At 43.2% G+C, this 26,057-nt stretch overlaps 1 protein-coding gene and 1 long non-coding RNA gene across 4 annotated transcripts in view; one reads left to right on the top strand and one right to left on the bottom strand.

The window, feature by feature from the left end:
• The window catches only part of LOC132665803 (uncharacterized), a 134,365-nt gene extending 119,250 nt beyond the window's left edge, over window positions 1–15,115 (bottom strand). Inside the window, exons 1-2 of one of the 2 annotated variants that reach the window (XR_009604290.3) lie at window positions 14,642–15,115; window positions 13,812–13,944 (exon numbers count right to left, since the gene is read on the bottom strand). This is a non-coding gene — a long non-coding RNA (uncharacterized LOC132665803). The remainder of the gene's footprint in view (window positions 1–13,811; window positions 13,945–14,641) is intronic. The other variant, XR_009604289.3, reaches the window with a different exon arrangement.
• A 1,148-nt stretch (window positions 15,116–16,263) lies between these two features.
• TGIF1 (TGFB induced factor homeobox 1) lies at window positions 16,264–24,770 on the top strand. Of its 2 annotated transcripts, none has more exons than XM_060613361.3 (4): window positions 16,264–16,405; window positions 16,936–17,259; window positions 22,667–22,893; window positions 23,692–24,770. In XM_060613361.3, the coding sequence occupies exons 2-4, from the start codon at window positions 17,244–17,246 to the stop codon at window positions 24,265–24,267; spliced, it is 819 nt and encodes a 272-aa protein (XP_060469344.1). In that variant the 5' UTR covers window positions 16,264–16,405; window positions 16,936–17,243; the 3' UTR covers window positions 24,268–24,770. The 2 variants fall into 2 exon arrangements, with proteins under 2 accessions (XP_060469344.1, XP_060469343.1); XM_060613360.3 differs by lacking the exon at window positions 16,264–16,405 and adding an exon at window positions 16,458–16,824.
• The last annotated feature ends 1,287 nt before the right edge of the window (window positions 24,771–26,057 follow it).

Raw genomic sequence — 26,057 nt, 5'->3', positions numbered from 1 at the left:
CATGATCTCATGGTTCATGAGTTGGAGCCGTGTGTCAGGCTCTGTACTGATAGCTTGGAGCCTGAGCCTGCTTTGGATTCTGTATCTCCCTCTCTCTCTCTCTGCCCCTCCCTGCTCACACTCTCTCTCTGTCTCAAAAATAAATAAAACATTATTAAAAAAAAATAATAATCACTTTAAATGTGAATGATCTAAAAATACCAATTAAAAGAGAGACTGTCAGCATGGATATAGTAACAAGACCTAGCAATATGTTGTCTGTAAGATTAAATATAAAGACAGATTAAAAGTGAAGAGATGGAGAAAGATATACCATGTTAAACCCTCCCAAAAGAAAGTGGCAGTAGCTGTATTAATTTCAGACAAATTATGTCCTGCAATATCTTGGAAGGCAGTGCTCATCCAGCCAGGCTCACAGCTCGAGGAGAAGTGTTTGAGGAAGGTCAGAATGTTTATGTATGTTGACTGCTTTCTCTGTCTTTTGCTAAGTCCTATGAGGGATGAGTCCAGGCAAGAGTTAGGTTTGAAAGCAGAGTGAAATGGAATACATTTCTAAGGAGGGAGGTTTGGTGAAACCTTTCTCATGTGCTCTTTACCAGTCAACAGGAGCCAGCCAGATTAATAAAGTTTGGTTGCTTCCCAACCTAAGCCAGTTGCTTCACATAGCATCAGGTTATCCATCATATTTTGAGTGCGGGTGTGAGCCATGTGTGTAAAAGAGGAGACTCTTCGGGCTTTCCAGACATGATGTGTGGTTGTGGTTACTTGACCATGGAGTTGAATGGAAGGAAATATACCAGAAATGTATTAAGAATCCACAAGACTGGCCCTCAAGAACTAGTAATTCTTCAACCCCTAAAGCAATCCCCAGGGCTCCCACAACTGAACCTACACAAGAGCATTACCCTTCAATACCACTTCAGATGTGGCTATGAAGCATGATTAATGGAAGAACCTTTCAGAGGCAAAGCTGAAGGCCACAGTGAGCAATAAAGAAGGAGATTGGCAGAGCTCGAGTCTAATGGAGAAACACACTTAATTGCCAGTGCAGGGAGCCTTTTGCCTTAGCAAGCATTACACCATTGCCGTTCAATGATTGCTGTTTCCTTCCCTTTCTTTGTCTTTCCAAAAGAAGTTTCTTAGGATCCCATTCCTAATTCATCACTCTTTTTGGTGAGTGGAGGTGGGGAGGACAGATAATCTGTTTTTCAGAAGATGCTCACATGAAACAGTCCCAGAGAGTCCTGATGGGGGAATGCATGTCACAGAGATCCTAGATTTTGAACTGAATGCAGTGGCCAGATGGAAATTTGGGTTGTTTCACTTGAACAGGGGACAAGTGTGTTTTATATGTAGGAAGAAGGCTGAGTGTGTGTAATTGGGTTATCGTGGGTGGGTTGTGGCTGAGACTGTATGCATTTTCCCCTCTCCCTCTAGCAATAGAATTATCAAATTTTAGATTAGCATATGGTCATTCCGTCAAAGGCTATATTTCTCAACCTCCTTAGCATAGCTGGGTTAGAACATGTAACTTGCTTCTAGTTAATGGGATGTGACAAGAATTCATATATACCATATATTTTTAAGCTATTAAAAGAAATAGGCATGGCTCCCTTATTCCTTCCTCTCTTGAGGAAGCAAGAGCTGAAGTAGGCATTGTAGGTTACAAGAGAGCAGCCACGGTGGAATAACAAAATAGAAGGGGTGTGACCCTCAGCACCTCAGAGTTGCCCGTATTAGCCCTGGAGTGCTTATGTTCAAACTGATAAAGAGAGAAATGCATCTCTTTCATGTTTATTTGGGTCTTTGTTAGAGCAAATAAAGCTTATAGCCTAATTAATGCAAGCTTCTGATCAACTATCATATCTCATTGCATTGTAACTCTTTTCCTTCATTGTGATTCTTTTTATTATAAGTAGCCAATCAGTAACAATAATATCAGGGAATAATAATGTGTAGCAAGTCTCTACTACAATCCAATCTCTACTATAATCTACTTGGAATCTAAGTTCAACCAGCCCTTGCAGGATCTAAAATGGGAATTAGAGAAGATATCAGGAAATGAGGTTATTCTCATCTATGCTTCTACAGACCAGTTTTCTCTGCTTTGGTTGGTATATGACCCAATGTGATTGAGTTGGCCCCAACTTTTTACATCATTTCCTAACAGAGACAGAATGGGACCTCTGTTCTAATTCCAGAGTTTCCAGAATAGGGAATCTGGCCCAGCTTTGACTAGGGTCTACTTAATCCAATCATCCCATAGGCTGGTATTTGAAAAGAAATTTCTTAGAAAAGGTTGGTGTCAGCTTCAGAAATAGCCTATGGGTTTAATATATCATTAATTTATGTGTCTGTCTTCTGCATTATAGTTTGTTGTGAGGTTGGGAAGAAACAGGAACTCCTATTCATTGCTGGTAGAAATGCAAATTGGTATTTGCATTGTGAACTGGAATTTGGCAATATCCAACAAAACAGACACGTATTTATTTTTGACACAGCAATTGCACATCCAGTTAGTTATCTTCAGCATACATCTTCAGTAACATGAAAACAAATATGCATGAGATTGTTCATTGCAAAATTATTTATAATTACGCCCTAAATGTCCAAACATAAGAAAATAATTGAAGTATGGTACACCTATACAATGGAGTACTCTGGAACTGTTAAAAAAAAAAATAGTAAGGTTGATATCTATAAACCGATAGTGAGTGATTTCCAGAACATATTCTTTTTTTTTTTTTTTTTTTTGATGTTTATTTATTTATTTTGAGAGAGAGCTTGTGTGAGCAGGGGAAGGGCAGAGAGAGAGAGAGAGAGAGAGGGAGAGAGAATCCCAAACAGGCTCCATGCTGTCAGCACAGAGCCTGATGTGGGGATGTGGGGCTTGATCCCACGAACCATGAGATCATGACCTGAGTGAGTCAGACACCTAACCGACTGAGCCACCCAGGTGCCCCTGCTTTGTACTATTCTTACTACTTTTTTTTTTTTTTTGATAAGGCTGAAAGTATATTAAAATAAAAAATCACATGGGGCGCCTGGGTGGCGCAGTCGGTTAAGCGTCCGACTTCAGCCAGGTCACGATCTCGCGGTCCGTGAGTTCGAGCCCCGCGTCGGGCTCTGTGCTGATGGCTCAGAGCCTGGAGCCTGTTTCCGATTCTGTGTCTCCCTCTCTCTCTGCCCCTCCCCCGTTCATGCTCTGTCTCTCTCTGTCCCAAAAATAAAATTAAAAAAAAAACGTTGAAAAAAAAAATTAAAAAAAAAAAAATCACAAAACAAAAGTAAATGAGAAAATAATGAAATTCAGACATATGTTCTAACATGGGTGGACCTTAAAGACATTATAGTAAGTGGACTAAGCCAGACTCAAAAGCACAAATACTATATGATTGACTTATACCCTCATATAAGTAGTAAAGTAGTAAAGTCATACAGATAGAAAGTAGAATAGAGGTTGCTAGGGGCTGGGGAGGGGGCAAATGGGGGTTAGTGTTCAGTGGGTATGGACTTTCAGCTTAGTATCAAGGAAAATGTTCTGTGCTGGTTGCAACACTGTGAATGTACTTAATGCCGCTGAATTGTACACTTAAAATTGCTTAAAATGGTCATTTTTACATTATGTGCGTTTTACCACACATACAAAAAAAGGGAATGAGGGTTGACAGCCCCAGATTTATATTTTAACCCCACAACACCAGCGCTCCTTCCCCAGAACTGATTACAAACTGCAGGTTCATTCAACAAAACATTTAAGGAACAGCCTCCTTCCGGACCAGGGATCTTGTAACATCTTGCCAATCACAGTAAGAAACAGCCTATTTAAATAATAGTTATGAGCTGGCTCAGGAAGTAATCTCAGTCACTACAGTAATGAGCCAACAGCCTGCTTGCCGCCATCCCAAGGATGGTGACCCTGAGAAATCAAGCATTTTGCAAGCCTTTCCCTGTTGCACCCTTTGACCTCTGCAGTGTGAACAGGAAAATTAAAGCAAAGTAAAATAGCCGACTTAGGCAGTCTGAATTCTGGCACCAGCCTGGCCTGAAGTAGGCTCGTGTTCTCATCTAGGTTACTCATTATTTTTTTATAGTATAAACAATGGTAAAGTGTCTTCTATGCTTTAAGTGTTTATAGTAACACTGTACAGCATCAAATATCAAGGCACAATAAATCTTGTCTTATTTTTTAGAAACTTCAAGTACCCTTTCACAGCCACAATGAAATGTCAGGCCTTCAATTTTTTAAAAGCCTAATAACCAGACTCTTTGCCTCTGATTCATTCCGGAGACAACCGTGAACTTCGTCTTCCAGAAGTGTTGCCAAAAGGTCTTCATTTCCTACAGAATGAGGCCCCATACCCCCACCTCAGTCTAGCAGTTTGACCTCAGTATACCTTTCAAAGCTTACCTTCCACGAACCTGCTTTCTGTATCTGCCAAATTAGACCACTGAACCTTAGAATAAATCCCCTGAAGAGTGCACCCATTTTTAAGACTTCAGACATACATTGGTGAGCTGTTCTCTCACCAGCTTTGAACAAAAGGCCTCCTTTTCCTCAAATCCTTGCCAATCCTACTTTCTTCCACTTTTGAAATTCACTGCACTACTCCTCTTTTCTCCTCCTTTGAACTCCCAAGCACATTATCTATTGTTCTTCACTTGCTTAGCTTTCATATCAACCAGCTTAACACTTTACACATAGTGAGCAATCAAGAATATTTGCCATTTTTTGCCAATGTTTGCCAAGTGACGAATACCACTATTTCAGTTTCCATGCAGAACCTCTCATTGTACCTAGAACCTGATACCAAGGTCTTTAACTTAAAAAATAACACCTACTGGTGTTTATGATGATAAAAGTAAGTCCAAGCTCACTGCAGTAAACTGCAAGAGAGAGGGCGGCATAATCTCACAGCGTGGGTATAGGCATTATTTACATTTAGGGTGATAAACAGACGATATAACAAATGAAGCTGAATCCTAAAAGTACCCAATTTTATTTTTGATTTGTTTCTATGCCATTGGGATAATGTCTGCAGTGGATGGTTAGAGTGTAGCTCTAGAGGCCCCGAGGTAAAAGAAAATAAATCTTCAATTTTATTAATGTGGAAGAAAGAGTACAAACTCCTGAATGTCCCCCAATCCTTCTAGGCTTTGTTTCTCAAGAGCAATCTGTAGCTGGGATGACTGCTCTGTGTGATTGGAGGTGGGGTGGCGGGGGGAGGCTTCTATCCTACAACTCATGGGTTAATACATGAGGAATGAATGTCAACTTCCCCTTCCAGGATTGTAAGTTTTTTTCCTAGCTTAGACCACATGTTACCAGATAAAGATTCCTTAACAATAACTTCGTGAAATCTTCTTTACCCAACTTGAAGTCTAACAAACTAAATTCGCGTGATTTTTTTTTACTGGATTAGAGGGTGAGTTTTGTTGGTTTTTGTTTTTTTTGTGTTTTTTTTTTTTTTTGCATTTTTCATGCAAGTTACAATTTACAAAATAAGATACATATTTTGGGAGGTTCAAGAGGGAGAAATGGGAAAAGCAAATGTACGTTTAAGTTCTGTCAGAAAGGAAATTTTCCTAAACAATATTATTAGTATGAAAAAACGGGGGCTTTATTTTGTGAATTGGATTTCCAAAGCTACACAGAAGGGCTATATCTCAGACTGGGGGTTGGGGGTGGGGGGTGTCTCAAGAATTCTTGGAGGCTCCGCAAAATGTCAACAGAAGGCAAAGCGCACTGGTTACAGAATAATTAATCCATTTGAAAAATGCACTTTGCAATCAGACAAATAAGAAGCGACCAATGACTGATGAAGTAGAAGTTTGTGTAGGATTTTTCTATACTCTTTCCCATAAAGAAGCTGGTAGATGAACATAGGACTTTATTAGATGAAAATAAAGTGAACCTAATTCATGAAATCTGGAACATTTTTTGAAATGGTTGCTTTGTTTAATGTTTAAAACTAAATGGGATTCTTGCAAAGTACAAAATATTTAGAACAAATCACAGATTGCTGGTTTCCAATGAGGGATAATGTGTCCAAGAATAGTGAGAGAGAGAGAGACAGGCAGACAGACAGAGACAAAGAGAGATAGAAAGAGAAGGAAGGGAGGGAGGAAGAAAGTAAAAACAGCTCAGCTATCTGAAATACTACTGTTTTCAAATCTAATGGTCAGAATGTTATGTTTCTACATTGTGGAATAAGGCCCATGTGTGTTTTCATGTTACCATCTGGCTGTCCTGGCTGAAAACACCTCCACACTAGATGTATCAAAGCTTTCTAGACTTTACTCCCCCATCTCCCTATTCTTGTCTCTCTCTCTCTCTCTCTCTCTCTCTCTCACACACACACACACAGTACCCAAAGAGGAAATAACTGGCCCTAAAATCATTTGTAGACATTAATTTTTTAAAGTAATTCATTTCTTTAGGGTCAGTAAATAAAACGGTATTTCTAGAGATCTCAAAGTGAGATACTGATTTGGTGGACATGTTGCCTGAACCAAAAAAAGTCAGGACACACAGTCTGACTGTTCAAATAGGAGAAATGGAAATAAGTATTTGAGGGTAGGACTGTCCAAAAAAGAAAATTTACCTCAGTTATTGGTCTAAAAGAGGCTAGTAGAGCTAAAAGCCTTAAAATACTATCTATGGATAAAACGTAATTGTTCTCCCTGGCAAGAAGAGAACGTTTAACCATAGGAACAGAAATAGCTAGAAAGGAAAATACAATAGGGCATAATTCTGGGACTTCTTAGTCCCATTAGTAAACAAACCATTTAAACTAGGGAATAAGGAGTTGCTAGCCAGAACATTAACTGTAAGAGCTTATCCAGAGATGATATGATGTCTGGTATTTGCTTCAAAATAATACAGGAGAGAAGGGAGTATGTGAGGACACAGATAAAGCAAGAGTGTGGCCTTGGGTTGATAATTGTTGCATCTAGGTGATGGGTATGTGGGGATTCTTTACACTGGGATCTCCATATGAGACATATTTCAATTTTCCATAATAGAAAGTAAAAAAAGCAAAACAACGACATTCTAGGCATGACAAAGTCTTTGTTTCTGAGGTCACCTGGCTATTTTTCAGGTCTTTTAAAAATTTTTATTCAGGACTAGTAGACACATGTGTGCATTGTTGGCAAGCACAAGCAGAAGGGAAGAGAAAAATAGGGACTGATTTTTTTTTTAATGTTTATTTTTGAGAGAGAGAGAGAAAGCATGAGTGGGGGAGGGGCAGAGAGCGAGAGACAGACAGACAGACAGACACAATCCAAATCAGGCTCCAGGCTCTGAGCTGTCAGCACAGAGCCCGACACGGGGCTCAAACTCTGACCCACAAAATCATGACCTAAGCCTAAGTTAGAAGCTCAACCGACTGAGCCACCCAGGCGCCCCCAAATAGGGAATGATTTATACATTTCTTTCACCCTGGAAGAGGAGCCCTGCTAATCTACTCTGTAAATGTGTTGCTGAGGACAGCTTCCAAAACGGGTTGGAAAAATAAAATATGCCTAAGTTTAAAAAATAAAGTATATCTAAGTAGCGTGGACATGAATATGTTTTCCTGCCTTTTAAGGTAATATGGAAGAATTGTTTTCGCTTTTTCATGACATCCTGTGGAGGCCTGCTGAAACACTTCAGGAGATAACAGATTGTTCCCTTTTACAAATATGCCAGTAGAAGAGAAAGCCTTTACTTAAACGTTCCATGCCTTTCAGGGGATATGCTGACTCTATTCGTACACCGATAGCATGTATTAATTTGGTGTGTGGAAAAGCATCTTGCCCTGCTTTTACATTTACATTACATGCTGTAATGCTTGGCCAAATTTTCTGTAAAAATTACCTGCATCAGGATTAATCTTTCTAATTTTGCAGATTTGGTCATCCAGTTCAACAATGTAAATGGTTTGACAGCCTTTGTTATTATGTCCTGTAAAAGGCAATGAATAATGAGCTCCCAGGGTGTCACTGGGGGTTATTCACACTTACTAATGATTAACCACCCATGGCTCCTGGACCAAAGAGCCAGACTTAAAGGCCCCAAATACAACTTCAGTCTCCTATTTTGGATCCCTGCTTGTTTCTATACAGGATCTTCAAAAATCCCCTCTACCTCAAACCAGAACAAAACTTAAATGTCCAATATAGGAGGATTGGTACATAAATGATATCTACAGTTACAATGGACTATAATTTAGTCATTAAAAATGATGATGGTAGACCTGCCTTGCAAGAAATGTTAAAAGAAGTTCTTAAGAGAAAAGGAAAGTACAGGTGAGAAATGCAGACATACATAAAGAAAGGAAGAGTGCTGAAGAAGGAGTAAGTGAAGGTAAAATAAAATGATGTAGGCCTTCTGCACCAGTCAATGATTGCATGCTTGCCTCTCTAACTCAATCTTACCTCTCTCTCTCTCTTCTCAGGCTTGTACAAAAAAAGCACAAGATGAAAAAAAGTAATAGCCCCCTTATGATGCATAATATTCCCTTCCCTTTCTTCCTCCAAAAGTAGCCGTTGTGAATACTTTCTTAATATTTGAGTTTCATTCCAAAATATATAGGCATGAAATACTTTATACAAAAGGAATAATTGTTTTGTCTTGCTAAAAAAAAAAAAAAAACCCTTATCAATATATTTTATTAATCTTTCCATATCAACTCAATCTAATTTACTTCATTGTTGTAATGACTTCCACATAAAATTTTCTTCTTTTTTTTTGGAATACCTTTTTCTGATGAACTGCCTATCTACAGACTTTGCCCAACTTTTTAAAAACAGGGTTCTTGGGGCACCTGGGTGGCTCACTCAGTTAAATGTCTGACTTTGGCTCGGGTCATGATCTCACGGTTCGTGGGTTCAAGCCCCTCATCGGGCTCTGTACTGATAGCTTGGAGCCTGGAGCCTGGAGCCTGGAGCCCGGAGCCCGGAGCGCAGAGCCTGCTTTTGATTCTGTGTCTCCCTCTCTCTCTGCCCCTCCCCTGTTTGCACTGTCTCTCTCAAATAAATAAACGTTAAAAAAATAAAAAAGAAAAGAAAAGCAGAGTTCTTTCTTCTTTCCTACAGTTTGTATGAGTTTTTCATAAATTAGGTAAATTGGTCATATGCTTGACATGAGCTGCAAGCATTGTTTCCCATTTTCTTTGTTTTTGGAAAATGTATGGAATTTTTCCTGAAATTTAAGTTTATTTATGTTTATATCTTTTATTGTTTCTTGATTTTACAGCCTGACTAAAAAGGCCTCTCTCACTCCGAGATCATATTTATGTCTTCTTCTAGAACAGGTTGTGTCAACCTGGGCACTGTGGGCAGGGGAGTTTTTGCTGTGGTCTGTCCTAGGCGGGGAGGGTGCCTAGCAGCATCCCTGGCCTCTTTCCACTGGATGCCAGTAGCATTCCCTGCTCTCTGGTTGTGCTCACCAAAAATGTTTCCAGACACTGTCAAATGTCCCCTGGGAGGAAAAATTGCCACCCACACTATGCCTGGAGAACCACTGTTCTAGAACATGTGTAGGTGCCTTTTTAATTACTGTAACATTTTAATCTTTGATTCCGGTGAATTTTATTTGTGTTAAAGAAGGTGAGATGGAAGATTCAACTTTATTTTTTTTTTATTTTTATTTTTTTGATTCAGCTTTATTTTTAACTGATGGTAGTCAATTGCCCTCATTCAATTTATCCCTGATCTGAAAAGACCCCTTTGCCGAAATCTAAATCTCCGTATATGTTCTAATCTGTCTCATGATTCTTTCTTTTCTTTTTTTTTTTATTCTCAGTACAAAACTTTTACATTTTAATTACTATGAACTTCTAAACATACTTTAGGGGCGCCTGGGTGGCTCAGTGGGTTAAGCGTCCGACTCCTGGTTTTGGCTGAGGTCAAGATCTCACCGTTTGTGAGTTCGAGCCCCATGTCCGGCTCTGCACTCATGGTGCAGAGCCTCCTTGGGATTCTCTTTCTCTCCCTCTCTCTCTGACCCTCCCCAGCTTGTGCTGTCTCTGTTTCTCTCAAAATAAATAAACTTTAAAAATACATACATACATACATACATACATAAATAAAATACTTTATCTGGAGGGGCTTCCATCTCTACTTTTCTCTTTCAGCATTTCCCTGGCTATTGTGAGCTGTTTAATTTTGTTTTTTTTTATTTTATTAAAATTTTTTTTTAACATTTAATCATTTTCTGAGAGACAGAGAGAGACAGAGCATGAGTGGGGCAGGGACAGAGACAGAAGGAGACACAGAATCCGAGGCAGTCTCCAGGCTCTGAGCTGTCAGCACAGAGCCCGACGCGGGCTCGAACTCACGAACTGTGAGATCATGACCTGAGCCGAAGTCGAACCCTTAACCGACTGAGGCACCCAGGCGCCCTACGAGCTATTTTATTTTGATGAACTGTGGCAGTTTTTAAAAATCCTCTTGGTATTTTAATGGAAATTGCTTTAAATTTAAAGATTGATTTGGGGAAAATAAACATCTTTATACCTTCACTATTGAATCTTGCTAGAAAGAATAAATTATATCTTTTATTTTACTGAAGGCTTCCTTTATGTCCCTCAGTAGGGTTTTAAAGTTTCCTTCATAAAACTTGCACATATTTCTTGTTAAATTTATTCCTAGATATTTCATCATTTTATTGCTATTATAAATGGGTCCTCCACAGTGTTGGGAAGAGGTAATGGTGATAAAATGGAAACACGTGAATAGATTAACCCTTTTGATGGAAAGGGGAGAAAGGGAATATGTTAAAAACAGATATGATATTCCTGAACTCCTATTCTTACTGCATAAATATGGTACTTATTCCAAACAACATATATATTTTTTAAAAACAGACATGCTGCCTCCCTTCATTATTGTTTCACCTAACCTTGTTCCCTCAACATTAACTCACTCTTTTTAGATGAGCTTTAAAGCTAACCCCAAAACAGACTGCTTCTTAAAAAAGAAGAAAAAAGAACATAAAAATAACCAATACAATAGAATATTTGACACAAGTCATAAATAGGAAAAAAGAAGACATAAAAATGGCCAATAAATACACAAAAATGTGCTCACTTTCTCAAAGAAATGTAAACCTTATAAAAATTAGGTGCCATTTATTTGCCTAGGTGATTGACAAATATGAAATTGATTAATAATATGCAGTGTTAGTGAGGGCATAGAGAAAAGTTTTCTCACATCCCTTTGGTGGGATTTTAAATAGGGAAGATGATTTGAGGGCTAATTTGGCAATATCTATGAAAATTTTGAATGCACATGCCTTTGACCCAACCATACCACCTCCCAGGGACTCCTACAAAGGGACTCAAGCCCCAAAAGATCTGTACACAAGCTGACATTCTGCTGAGACACAGGAGTTTACAATCAGGAGGAGTTCCTTCGAATTGGATGATGCACATGTTCTCTCAATTGCTAAATATTTCAAATATAATTGGACTACCTTTTTATAGCTTTTATATTTCAAATATAATTTGACTAACTAGTCACAAATTAGAAATTATTTAAATACTCATCACTAAACAAATTGTTACATAAATGAAAAAAACATTGCAGAATATCATTATTGTTTGGATCATTGACCGGGGGTCAGAATGACAGGACAAATTATGTCATTTCCCCAGACTCCAACAACTTCCTCTGTCAGATGGGGTAATAACAAGGAATATGTCTTAAGATTGTTTTCAGTAATAAATAAGACTAAATAGGTGAAGTGTTTGCATACTCCCTGGCATGCTATATTTAATAAATGATTGTATTCTTTTTATTAATGATTCTTACAGTCTCAATTTTTTTCTTTTTCCTTCCTTCCTTCCTTGAACTCACTACCCTGAGATCAGGAGTCACATGCTCTAATGACTGAGCCAGCCAGGTGCACCCCCTTAGAGCCTCATTTTCATGCATTATTTTGTTTAATAAATATTTATTGGGTACCTATGATGGGTGAGGCATTGTGCTCAGTGCATGAAGATTTAATAATGAGCATACAGTTTAGTAGGGGAATCAGAGGAAAATAAACAAGTTAATAGTCAAATAAGCAAAATAATTAAAAATTGTGGCTATGCAAGAAACAAAGAAACAGTTGAGCGTAGATCTGTGGTTCTCAACCGGCGGCAATCCCTGCCTCCTCCCTTCCTCCACACCATTTCCATCCCCTCTGGAGGACATCTGGCAATGTCTAGAGATGTTTTTATTTGTCACAACTTGGTGCGGAGGGTGTTACAGGCAAGTGTTGGTTAGCAGCCAGGGATGCTGCTTAACAATGCACAGGACAGCCCCCACAACAAAGAATTATCCAACCCCAAATATTAATAGGGCTGTGGTTGAGAAACCCTGAACTAGATGGTGGGGGTGGGGGGGAACCTAAATTCAGGTCAAGCGGTCACAGAAGACTTCTCTGAGGTGACATTTAAGCCAAATTTTGACTGGTGAAAAACAGCGAGACTTATAGCAGAGTGGAGTGGGCCCAGCCACGGCGGAGGGGACTTGAAAACAAAAAGTAACAGTGTGTGTCCTACACATGTGTGCCTAGGGGAAGTGAAGGGGACAAGTAAGAGAGCTTTCATGTTTCACTTTGTATGGCTTTCTTACTGAAGTTTTGAGAATAACTTTTTTTTTTTAATTTAAAAATGGGGAAAGGGAAAGAAAAGTACAAAAAGCAGGCAGGTTGGAAGACAGCCGCTTGCAAAACTACAGATAGATTTCAGAGAAGAAGGGGATTTTAGAACCACCCCCCCCCCCACCACTCCCTCCCCACCCCCATTCAGGAGGCCCTGGTGTGTAATCTGTGGTTAGTCAGTCTCTGCTTTTCACCCCTCCAAAGAATGACAGAGATCACCTGATTTAAAGCCAAATAATCTATGTCCAACACTTGGTTTTATACCTTTCAGTTCTGTTATATTTGTTGTTACTTGACTTTAAGGGGTAAAAAATAACCCACTTAGAGTTCATGTATTAAACAAGATAATTTAAATAAGTGTTCTGGGGTGCCTGGGTGGCTCAGCCGGTTGAGTGTCCCTTCTTGGTTTCGGTTCAGGTCATGATCTAGCAGTTCATGAGTTCCAGCCCCACATCAGGCTCTGTGCCGACAGTGCAGAGCCTGCTTGAGATTCTCTCTCTCCCTCTCTCTCTCTCTCTGTCCCTCCCCGGCTCGCTCTCTCTCTCTCAAAAAAATAAACTTAAAAAAATAGTGTTTCATAAACTGGAAAGCACAATACAGATCCATGCTGTTGAGAATAAAGGGGGGGAAAGCTGTGCTCCACAAATAATCTTTTTGCTCTGCCCCCTTGATTCCAAACCCCCTGTAGGTAGTGAGCAATGAGGACTGGACTAGAGAGGGGAAAAGACTGAGAAAGGAAGTGCCCAGGAGAAAAGTGATTACAAACAAAAGTAGTAGCACAGTTTTACATTATTCATGTAACTGAGGCGAGGAGAGAAATCCTGATAGATAAAATCACCACAAGATGGTTGTAATCCAGGCCCTTGAAAAGACAATGGCCAACTTCTCCCTTAAGCAGCCCAAGACCCTCTGACCTGAGATGTGAAAAGATGATTATAGCGTGGTGTTTGGAGCCCTGCAGTGTGCATACTTCATAAAAGTATCTGCTCCCCAGAGACTAGAAGCCAAAGGGGTCCAGCAACTGTGAGACGCCATTCTTGCTGGAGGGAAACTGTGCCCCATCAATGGCTGTTCAGTAGATGAATGAAGTAAATACTTCTCTGATAGCTTGATAGACCTGGTATAGATATAAAAATTAACTGCACATATTGACACACTTTCCTGGCTCATTTACCTTTCTAAGTTTCTGAGTTTTTGCCTTTGAAGGGTTTGCAGGCTGTGAAGAGTAACTTAACTTACACAACTCTGTGTCTTTTCTTGGCCTTGAGGCAGCTTCAAAAGATGACACCAAATGGAACTATGTGTGCCTGGAGGGAAAAAAATAAATAATGGTGAAAAACGTTTATCGGCAGCCTTCTCCAGCACGAAAGCACTTTCTCACTTTTACTCACATAATTTTCCAATTTAACATGAATATGAATTCAGCAAATAATAGGCAGCAAAAGCGAATCCATATCATTTCTTTTAGCACTGAAAAGGAACTCAAAAGTCATTGGAACAGTTTTATGGAGAGGCCCTGCCTGGGACATAAAGGGACTGACAGAGCCAGAATTGAAACTTGTTTTTCCACCTTGAGAAAAGCAAATAAACAAAAAATATCCTAAGCAATTGCTGGTTTTTCCGAGCCCACTTTTTTGGGCTGTTTTTCTTCCCTGTGTTATGCAGACTTCAGGCACTTTCTTCCCAGAATGCAACAACAATCCAAAGCCCCAAACAAGTTTGAGACAGGCCATGGGGGTGGGGTTGGGGGTGGGGATGGAGGTCGGAGAATCCACTGGAGAGCCCTCACACGGAATGGTGCCCGTGTTCCTCTTGGGAGCATCTCTCCAGATTTAATAACAGTTTTGATAGGATTCGTTCGAGCAAAAGGTGAGCATTGGCCGGATCAAGCCGGACCTCCAGCAAGAGAGTTTAAAGTTCGGCTTTTTTTTCCTCTTTGCAATTTGAAAGAGGCTTTTAATTCTCCCCGCCCCTCCCCCTCCCCCTGTAAAGTCTGCTTTCTACCTATAAAGTCGCTTCAACTCTCGGTTTCCATCCCGGTTGCCTGAGAATCGCAGTAATTAGCCAAGCTCACTTCGACGAGGAAAAAGATACCTTTGTGTACCTAATGAGAGCCACCGCGTGGCCAAGGATAAGCACGCCGACGGAAACATTTTTGTGCCGGGCTTCTGTAAGCGGGCAGGGGGAGGGTTAAGCCGACCCGAAGGCGTGTTTTGTTGAGTGGCTTCGAAAGCCGCCGAGGCAGCCGAAGCAGCTTTCGAAGTTAGCAAACAAAGCGTCTCCCCAGTAACCGCCCGCTTCCAGACTAGGCTCCTGCCACTCAGACCGCGGAGTCGCAGCGTCGGCCGGCCCCCGACTCCTCCTCCCTGCGTCTCTCCTCCCTCCTCTCCAGTTCACCAACGGATCCGAGCCACCAATCCCAGCAACAAACAATCCTTCAAATGCTAGGACGCCGCGGCCCTCTAACGGGCGGCCTCCCGCTCGCTCCCCGCCCCACATCTGTCCCGCACTCGGGCGCAGCAGCTGATTCATCTCCAGCCAGGCCCAGGGAAGGAACTGCGCTCCAGCAAGTTGCAGACTAGCTTCCAGGCTGGTGGTTTCCCCTAGGACCATGTTTCCCCCCCCTCTGCCGTTTTAGATGTGTGCTCTCATAGGTGCCGAGCAGTCGGCAAACCACAGAAGAAAAAAAAAGTCATAAGGTTGCTGCCTTCTTAGAATGACGCTTTTTTCCTTGTTTATTCATTTTAAGTCCTGTAATTGGTAAAACCACCCAAGCTTTGTAAACTCTGGCCTTAATTCACTCTCGAGGCGGGGGTGTCTTTTTTTTGGGAGGGCGAGTGGGTGGGAGGCTGGCTTTAATTTTCAGTGTGATCCTGAAACAGAGGCTCCAAAGTCTAGTTAGTCATCGTTTGGCCGCCTCAGCCCTTCTCGGGTTTAACCTTATTTCCACGGAGCTTTTCCTGCCGGCTTCTCCATCGAGGTTACAAAACAAAAACAGCACAGAGCCGAAACTGGAGGCAGACTCAGGCGCTGACGTCTCTACTAGGTTTATTTACGGTTTGGGTGTTTTTTTTGTTTTTTTTTTTTTTAAGTGATGGGGAAAGTCTTAGAGAGGCATGCGACAGTTCGTTTACTTCAAAACAACGGGACACACACGCGAAAACTAGACCCAGTGGAGAGGGCGGGGAGGGGGCAGGCGTTTCTTGAAATCAGCCAAACAGCATCTGGTCTTTTAAAAGGGTAATCTCATCAAGGAACTCCTGTTGGAGTCCTAACTCTCAACCAAAATAAACTAACAGGAACATGTGTTTGCTCAATGGCTAGTTTCTGTTTGAAATTACCCGAGGGGAGAAAGGGTCCCCTAACAGGGTTTAAGTCCTAAAAGTAGACTGTTTATCGAAACATATGAGCAGCCCCAGTGTGGTCGCCCCCTTCCCTTAAAGGCGGCACTGCCGGGGTCGGAGGGTGGGGGTTTCAGGCCGATTTGCAGCCAGGCGGGCGCGCGCCCGGGCAGTCCCCAGGCTGAGACTTTTAAAGAGCATGTGAGCATGACAAGTGTCTGTCCGCAACGTGTTAGATTTTGAAACTGCCGTGCAATCCATTCCGGAACTCGCAGCTTTAGCCCGGGGTAACAGACACTCGCCTGGGGTGTCTGTGTCTCACTCTCCTCCCCCACCCCGCCGTCGCTGTTGGAGGAAGAGCCCCGGGAGGAGCAGGGTGCGACGCGCCGCGCCCGCGTGTCAATGGCAGCCGCGCATTCTGGAAGAAGTTGGTTCTTGTCCTGAATACTTTTCCTACGGTGCCCCGCCCCTTGAATCAGAAGCAGCTGTCTTCTCCTTGCGGCTAGAGAGGGACGGTGGAGTTTGGGGCAGCTGTCAAAAACGAGAGGGAAGCCTTTTCTTCCCTGGGGTGGAGGAGGGGGCAGCATTTTTCCATCTGTTGCAATTTCCTAACCAAACGCACCCTCGCCAGCCCAAGGAAGAAAGGCCCAAAGGAGAAACCCAGGCATTAGGCTGGTGCAGCCGCCGCCGCCGAGCGAGGGATGCGGGCGGCGTGCGCGCTGCAGGGAGGAAGGATCGGGTTTCTGGGCTCAGCAGCCCCCACGAGCGACGGGTGACAGCGGCTAGCCAGGCGCGGAGTGAGGCAGCGCGGCCGGGGCTCTCGGTGCCGGCCTCCCTGCCTGGAAGGTGCGGGGGAGGGGCGGAGGAGCAGCGGGGCGGGCGGGGGACGGGGCGGGCGGCTGGGGGCGGAGGCAGGACCTCCTGTACCTTCCCTCTTCGCCTCTCTCACTCTGACAGCGCCGAGGTACGCCGAGCAGGAGCGGGGAACAAAGGAGACGAGTGGGGAGGGGAGCGAGTTGGGCGAAGGAGAGCCCCCGGACGACTGCCAGAAGATCCCGACAGGAGGAAACCCAAGTGTCACTTGAATTCCACCCAAGGAGCGAGCGCCTGGGATCCGAGCGCCTTGATTAGCAATAACGGCTGAGCGCGTCCTATAAGTTAGGGGAGAGTCTGCGGGGAAGGAGGACAATCGCTTGCCCCCTCCACCCCCGCTCTTGGCCCCTCGAGACCCCAGCATCGCCTAGCGCTGGAAGGGAAGCTCCAGAATGAAAAGCAAGAAAGGTAAGACTCCACGGGCTGTGCGCGCCACGGGTGCGGGTCCGGGGAAACGTGCTCGCGGGGCCCCGCCAGGCTTGGGGCGAGAGTGACTTGGTGGACTTTTCAGCCCGGGGCTCTCAGGCAGAAACCGCGGCCGTTCTCTTTGTTGAGGCTGCGTCTGAAATGGCAGTTGCTGTTTTCCTTCTAGACACAACACGAGGGGCTGTTGTGGGGAGACGGGCCTCTCCACGCTGCTGGCACGTTGTCAAGAAACACGCTCAGCGCCTTGTTTGTGCGCCTCCAAGTTTCATTGTCTCAGCCGCCACCCCACGCTCCGCGGAGCAGCCGCGTGGCTTCTCTCTGGCTCTTGCGAGCGGGGGTGTGGGCCCAGGTCGGGGGGACCCCCGCCCCGATTCTCCCGGGCTGGACCCGGGGCGGTCCGGACCACCGAGCGGCGTCGCCTTTGTCTGAAAGTTGGGCTCCCGGGCCCCCACTCCCTCCCAGCTGGGCCCCGGCACGATCTTCGCTGGGGATGGGGTGTTTTCACAATCGAAAGAATGCGCCTCTGGCCCCCAAACCGCCCTCGGGTATCGGTAGCTTTGGAAAGCTAGACTTGTAAAATCTCCCAGCCTCTAAAAGTTTTCCCACGATGAATTTGGGGCGAGATGAAGAGTTAGGACTGCGGGCAAACAGCTTAAAGCGGCGTGTGGTCAGAACGAGTCCAAGTGTGACAAGCAGGCTTGGTTGTAAGTGCACAGAGTGAGTCTGTCATTGTTTCCACGAAGCGTCCTGGAAGCGTTACAACTAAAACTTGCCGTCAGTCTGGTTTAAAAACAAAATACACAGAAAGAAAGAAAAAAAACAACCCACCGCCCCGAAAGGTCAAAGAATGTTAACTCCCCTTTGAAGTTAACTTTTGGGTCCCTGGCTGGGAGGTACCCCGAACGTTCCGTGGTGAGCCAGAGTTGGCTTTTCTGTTGTGATTTATGTGGAGTGGTTCAAAACAGAAGTTAATCGCTCAGGGAAGCCAGCGCGGGGGTGGGTGGGGGGGGGGGGGCGCTGCTGCGCATGCCCAGGAGCGTCCCCGAGTTTTTGTAACTCCACATTCTTTCAGACTAGTCCAGCGGATATAGTGAAAACCCAGTATTGTTGATGGGGCGGCCTTCAACCCGGGAGGGTGCCCTCGGCCACGTTTTCATCTTGGTGTTGTGTACCTTTCATGCTGGGCGGGTGGCTTCCCAACGCGCGGAGCTTCCCAACCCGTGCCTTCCCAGCGAGAGTAAAAGCGAAGGTCAAAACCCAGGGCAGTCAGTATTTGGGGGTAGGACACCCAGCGTCCCCTCTCCGGGGGACAGTGAGAACGTGGGGGCTTAGAGGCTCGGATGTTAAACCGGGCTCGGTGAGAAACGCGTGCGAGGAGCGCCCAAAGTGGTGTCTGGTAGGCTGTGTCACCTCAACAAGGACTGACGGGTCTAGATCCCTATTGGAAGGCGTTCTCCCTCTCCCAGTGGAACTGACGGGAGTCACTTAGGGGTTTGGGGGTTTTGTTTTGGAAAAGTCGTTCTTGTGAGCCGAAAGCAAAGCTGGGCTTCCGCCGGGGGCGGGCTCCCCCCATTGTTCGGGCTCGGGTGGGGAAGGTATTCAGCAGCCTGGCGGGTCCTCCCCGGGGCGCCCCCTCGGGTACTCTGCCCCGGCGCTCCTCGTCCCCCCACCCCCGGAGCCCCCTTCGGATGCCTCCGGGTCTTCCCCCCTCCCCCCGCCCCCCAGCAGAGAAACGAGGCTGGGACTCTCCGGCCACGGGCTGGGAGTATTAGGGGTCAGCGGTCCCGGGGGCGCACGGTCCTGCTCCTGAGCGCCGGCTCACGGAAACAATGAAAGGTGACGTGTTGGAGGGGAAACTTTGCGACTGGTTCCGAGCTCGTGCGGGGGAGCCGAGACTGCTGAGATTGCCCGGTTTCTTTCCCTTTTTAGGTTTTCCCGGCAAACCCTAGGGGGGGCGGGCAGACCCCTCAGAATGTTGGGGTTCACGGCCGCGCTTCTAAGTTTCTTCTTGTAATCTGAAACTCCCGAAGCCCTCAGGTTGTACAGTTGGAGGGGCCGATTTCAGCTGGGGCTGCGGAACTCGCAAGAACAAAAGCTCCCTGGCTATCCTCCCTCCCTGGCTCCTCCCTCTCCTCTAGTCCTCCTCCGTCCTGCCTCCCCGCCCCCTTCCTAAAACGACCTCGGAGGGGGCCCGCGTTCCCGGTCTGCTCAGCCAGGACCCGGGAAGAAATCTGCCCCGCCTGGCTCGTGGAGTTGGACTGCAGTCTCTTAGAAAAGTCTGTGAAAATCTTTTCAAGTTTTCTTGAAAACAAAAGCACCTTAAACTCCATCGCAGAGCCGGGGATTTCGTCCTGGTTGGTGATAATAGTATCTCGGAAAGCTGAGGGTGCCAAAAAGATCTTCTCACCCAGCAAATAGCTTTAGAACAAGCAAAGGCGATTCCGTGAGGAAAATCCCCGACGTCTTTTTGTACCTAGTTCCTGACAATTTGGAATTCTTGCTTTAGAATTGCTTACTGCTGGCTGGGTCCAGCCCAGCGCACCTTGGAGTCTGTGCCTGGGGTGTTAACCACGATTTCTGCGGCATCTCCTGAGATACTCTGATCAGGAAAGTTGTTAGGTTAGGTTTCCTTTTTCCTAATTGTACGCTTGAACTTTTCCTTCGATTATTCCTATTTGTAGATTCTTCTCTAGCCTCTTCTAGATATTTTTAAAAGTCCAACTTCACAACCACTGTGTCTCTGGCCTTCCCTCGCCACCCCCCACCCCCAGTTCCTAATAAGAAAAGATTGATTTTTAGAGCTGTGGGATCCATAGGCCATCTTGTGGCTTTCTAAACATTTCCTTGTATGTGGATGGAGTAAAAGAGGCTTGTGATCTCCCTCCCCCACCACCACATTTTTTAAAGTGTAAGCAGAGCAGGACCTTTGGAAACAGGCGGTAACCGGGAAACTTTTCAAAAGCTCTGTTACAATAGGAAATGAGTAACGTGGAAAAGTCTTTTTGTTTTTCCAAGCTGAGCCACAATCCGGAGGGAGAGTTTTAATGAAAACAGTCCTGACAGCAGCAAACGTGGTTTGTTGCCGTGAAATATCAGCTGGTGTGGCCAAGGAGCTGAAGTCTTAACTTCCTGTTACTTCAGCTTTTGTGCACATATTGGAAATATTTGTTAAGAGGTCCAGAGGCCTGGCATTCATTTATTTAAATGAACTGAGAACAGAGTAAAGTCACAGTGCAGTTTAGCGTTGCTTAACTGAAACCTGCTTTTGTGTGTCACTAACCTATTCTGAAAAATCAGGCTTCTTGTCAAACTAAACAAGCAGATCAAAGGGCAGGCTTCAGAGTTTTTTTTGTTTGTTTGTCTCAAACTCTTTGTTATTACCAACTTACAGTTGGGAATTCACCACTGTTCAATGAGCAAATTTTCACACTTTTTCTAGTTTAAAAGCGGGGGAGGGGGATTATAGCCTCCAGAAGAATGTCTGGCTTTTCAGACGTTGAAGAGTTTAAACAAATTGCTTTATTTAAATTTGCCTTAGTCATTCAATTACTTGACACATTTTTAAAAAGTTAGATTGCTTTATTTATCAAAGTAAATGTAAAACAGGAACTCATTTATAATTTCTTAAGGTGTTTTTTTTTTTATTAATAGCTCTTTACCCAAATTTCAATAAAGGGTTTAAAAGTCTCTCATCTTCACAGTGAAAGCAGTTTCAGTTTTAAATGTGCCTCTTTTTTTTGTAAACTTTTTTTTTTTTAAAGCAGTTTCTTCTTCTGGGAAGGGGAACATCAAATACCCTGCGGTTAAAATTTAGGATTCTTGTGTGTTTTATTGATAGCCATTTGTTAAGCCTTGAGCTAAAGTGAATTTGCAAGATCATCCTACTCTTTTGTTAGAACTTGCTTTACTTTGTCTTTGGAAGGTTCCTGCGTTTTCTGTGGATACTCCCTCCAGTACCGTCTGCCCCCTGCAGTCCAAAACTAAAAATGTGTCACCAAGTCAGACTCAATTAATTGTGCGCCAGCTCATAAACAAATCTTTGAATGAGTAGCTTTTTGAGTGTTCAAATGCTTTAAAAGGATGGGTTAAAAAAAATTTTTTTTAATGCATCAAATGGGTTATCACTATGGGGAACATTGTTTTTATTTTTTATCAGGGCAAACCACTCTGAGTTGCCTCTACAAAGTCAAGAATGCGTACCTTTCCATTTCGTGTTATTTTAATTTTCTTTATATAGAAATACTGGTATTTCTAAGCATGGTATGCTTTTACATTTTAAAAATTCTATTCTAGATTGTTTTCAAAACAGAGTTCTCAGTCATTCAGAATTGCCAGTTGTGGTTTTGAAGTTCAAAATTATGTTTAAATGTTAAGGGCCAGATCTGAATTTTTGTTGACCCCAGTCTATCATATGTGATGCAAATATTCTCTATGGCTTGTGAATTCTTAAAATTTCTGGTAGGATTAAAGTACTTACAAAGGGAGTTTCCTCTGGGGATTACGTATTCCATTTTCTTTGTCATGTAATAATTTAAGACTGAACTCTACTTATTGGTATCTAGTATTCTAGATTCCGATTAAACTGCCAGTTGAAATTTATAGGAATTTAAAAATGTAATCAGTCTGAGGTATCTTTTGACCTCTTACTCAAGTACTAGTAGTAGAAAAATATTTTTGTGTAACGAAACTGAAAACTTCAGTGATTGGTTGTATTTAGTAAAAGGTTGACCAATGCTGTCTGTGAAAAGTAGTTGCCTAAGTTTTGAAGAAATGTAGGTAGCAATGAAAAAGAAATGACCATGGAGTTTGCAGAAAATGTTAAATGTATTTTGCCTTTAGAATACCAACTGTGATTTTTTTTTTTCCCCCTCATAGCCATGGAAAAAATGCATGACTCTGCCTTTTTATTTAAAATCTTCAATGAACGAAGGAGGAAGAATAGCATTTAAAATGTACATTAGGACACTTGGATTGTTTTTCCTAAGTTAGCAATGACCTCAGAGAAGGTGGCTAGACACATTCCATCTGCTCTAACACCTTTCCTGTTTCGTGTGTGACAGACTATTCACTTTGAGCGCAGCTCTGTCTCTGCTGCACTAGACTTTTCTGAGCATCATTCCAAAGGAATGTAAAAAGTTAAATTCTACAGGAAAGTGCGTATGAAAGGGCATCTAACAATTGGTGGAGAATCTGTAATGTGCCACTAGTCAAATTACGCTTGAGGCTTTGCCATGTGCTCAGAAATTTCCAGACGGAAGACACTGGTCCTGTACTTGGCTCTTGGCAGCTGAGAAAACATGGTTACACACTCAATGGTCAAGAGATAAGCTTTTGCCATAGGTGCTCCCCTGAGAAAAGCGGTTGATGGCTGACCTTTGTCCTTTACCAGGTGTTGTGGTAGCGTCCGGCAGTGAGACGGAGGATGATGACAACATGGATATCCCCCTGGACCTTTCTTCTTCTGCTGGTGCAGGCAAGAGAAGGCGCAGAGGCAACCTGCCCAAAGAGTCTGTTCAGATTCTCCGTGATTGGCTGTATGAGCACCGATACAACGCCTATCCCTCGGAGCAAGAAAAAGCATTACTGTCCCAACAAACACACCTGTCTACACTACAGGTAAGGAAAAAGGAACAGGAAGTGTATGCACATGGGTTGTCTCTTTTCCTTTCCAAAGTCATTTTATAGCATTCCTGTATATCAAATCATGAAATGCCTCCCCACTGAAAAAAAAAAAAAAGGAAGGAGTATCTTTTTCTTATAAACTTTATAGTGCTGAAAGCTAATAACTGGCTATTTAGAGAAACAGAAACCACTTGACAGTCATCTGTCAAACAACATTTCCTTTAATGCCTAAAAGAGCCTTCTTTTATGCAGCAAACATAAAGAGGAGGTTAAATCTGTCTCTATTGCCCAGGAAACTGGTTTGATATTTAAACAAGGACAGACTTCAGTGAGGTAATTCATGTTATGCCTGTTGACACAGTCATTTGAACTGGGAAAAATCAGTAACCGGGAGGAGTGGCTCTTTTCATACAGGAAAAGTTTTCCTGTAGTTGATTAACTTAAATGCTGGGGCAGTAGGTAATAGGTTAGTTCTGGGGGAGCGTTAAAGGGTAAACTTCTCTCCCTAAAATCATTTTCAGACATTTGAGAATTTTTATCCTTTTCTTCCTCCTGAAAAGGCTTAAGGATGATGAGATGAAAAAGGGAATTTGTATTAGAAAAGGAAGAGGTTTATGGCAGGAAGCAGCTCTCTTTTCTTGGCTGAGCTCAAATACCTTGAAGTAACTTTGGAAGTTCCGATTTAAGCCTTTCACGCCTTCTTTAATGCAGAGAGAGAGATCAATTAGGCATCCCGCAGAAGGTTCTCAGAACATGTTTGCTGAGTGTTAAAGCGTACCTGTATGGTTTCAGGTCTGTAACTGGTTCATCAACGCCCGCCGCAGGCTCCTCCCAGACATGCTGAGGAAAGATGGCAAAGATCCAAATCAGTTCACAATTTCCCGCCGTGGGGCCAAGATTTCTGAAGCGAGCTCTGTGGAGTCAGCAATGGGCATCAAAAACTTCATACCAGCTCTAGAGGAGAGCCCGTTTCATTCCTGTTCAGCTGGACCAAACCCAGCCCTGGGGAGACCACTGTCCCCCAAGTCATCATCCCCAGGATCAATATTGGCTCGCCCATCAGTGATTTGTCATACCACTGTGACTGCATTGAAGGACGTGCCTTTCTCTCTCTGCCAGCCAGTTGGTGTGGGACAAAACACAGATATACAGCAGATAGCAGCCAGCAGCTTTACAGACACCTCCCTCATGTACCCAGAGGACACGTGTAAATCTGGACCAAGTACAAATACACAGAGTGGTCTTTTCAACACTCCTCCCCCTACTCCACCGGACCTCAACCAGGATTTTAGTGGATTTCAGCTTCTAGTGGATGTTGCACTCAAACGGGCTGCAGAGATGGAGCTTCAGGCTAAACTTACAGCTTAACCCTTTTTCAAGCAAAACAATTTTCACAAATGTTATGATTGTCGGGGTGATGGCAAGAGATGAACTGCATTATTTTATATATTTTTTTATTAATATTTGCACATGGGATTGCTAAAGTGAAGCTTCCTGTTACTGAGATGTCTTCAGTGGAATACAGTCATTCCAAGAACTATAAACTCAAAGCTACTGTAGAAACAAAGGGTTTTCTTTTTTAAATGTTTCTTGGTAGATTATTCATAATGTGAGATGGTTCCCAAGATCATGTGATTTTTCCCTCTCTCTCTCTCTCTCTCTCTCTCTCCCCCGTTCCCTTTTTTTGTTGGTTTTTTTCCCCCAGACTGTGCAATACTTAGAGAACCTATAGCATCTTCTCATTCCCACGAGGAACAGGATGCCCACATACTGTCTAATTAATAAATCTTCAGTTTTTTTCAAACAAGTATGAATCTAGTTGATTGACACCTTTTTTTCATGACATAATAAAATATTTTCTTTAAAATTTACTGTAATGCAGAGTATTTTATTGAGGAGGTACTTAAAAAGGAATAGGAATGTAGCACCCAATGAGCAGGAAGTTGGGGGTAGGGTGGAGTGTGACTTAGGGGGTGTCACCAGCTCTTTGAAGAACCGTGGACAACAAGCTAGTATGTATAAACAGGATGTGTGATATTTACTCTTGATAGGAGCTATAAGCAGGCCCTTAAATCTTTACTTAAAACTGAATGACACATTGAAATGAATCATTCCGTCGGTGCTTAGCAAACCACTAAGTCCCTTGGTGATCTGTCCTGCATATTTTAGGACGTGGCCGGTGTTGAAACAAGGTCTCGAAGCACCTGATTATGGCTTAAGTTTTCAGAAGCAAACAACCCAAGCAGTCCCTCAGCATTCCCCTCTTTCACATTACCCTTTAAATTAATCTTTATTAACTGGTACGGGTAGGTTAGTCTCTACATTCAAATATAGCCTTAATTTGTACGGAAATCACCTTTGAAAACCTAAAGCATTTTCTTAAGTGATTAAAACAGTGGGGTTCTGTCTTCCACGGGATTGTTAGTGTATGAGGTTTGTTTTGTAAGGTCACAGTTGGTGAAAACTGGTGCCATACACAAGCGGAGTTTGTTGGGATAGACAATTACTTACGAGGCCAGGATAGCCAGAAGGGAATTGGTGGTGTTCCTTTCACTTACATGGTTGACCAGAGTTGTCACATGCCACAAAACCATTCTTTGGAGTCATGCTTAGTATGAGGTTTCTTTGTTATTATAGTCATGTACTTTCCAGCCCTGCTCCAGCTATGAATTGTCTAACTTTGAGAGAACGTCACGGCCTCTGTACTGTTGAAAGAAAGTGGAAAAACTTCCAAATTTAAGTGTGTCTAACTTTGTAAACCTATTAAGGAAGTCCCTACTGTAGAAAGAGCTAAACTCAAAGGCTTGTTAGTAGGAAAGAAACATGGATCAGGACAACTAAGAGGTGTAAAAAAATAAGAGCTGAAGGTGTGGTGATGTAGCCTGTGCTGAGCCATCAGTGGGCTGGTGCCAGCTACCTCAGGGGCACAGAAATAGATATAAACCAAAAAAAAAAAAGAAAGGAAGGAAGAATAGTAAAGTAAATAAAAGGAAGGTATAAAATAAAAATGAAATGAACAAAGAAAACTAAGACTCATTACCTGCTCTAACAGCTAGATCAAAGGCTGAAATTCTTTGAGTACAGATAAGGGAGACCAGCAAATCCTGAAAGACTTCCCTGGTTAAGATGTTTCATTAATCATACTAGCAGGGGGAGAG

Source organism: Panthera onca, chromosome D3 (genome assembly GCF_046562875.1).
Source record: "Panthera onca isolate mPanOnc1 chromosome D3, mPanOnc1 haplotype 2, whole genome shotgun sequence".
Classification (NCBI taxonomy): Eukaryota; Metazoa; Chordata; class Mammalia; order Carnivora; family Felidae; genus Panthera; species Panthera onca.
This window is presented reverse-complemented; position numbering and strand designations above follow the sequence as displayed.

Coding starts and splice junctions, on each gene's coding strand:
- TGIF1 (XM_060613361.3), top strand. Junction 22,894..23,691: donor CACACCTGTCTACACTACAG/GTAAGGAAAAAG, acceptor GTATGGTTTCAG/GTCTGTAACTGGTTCATCAA.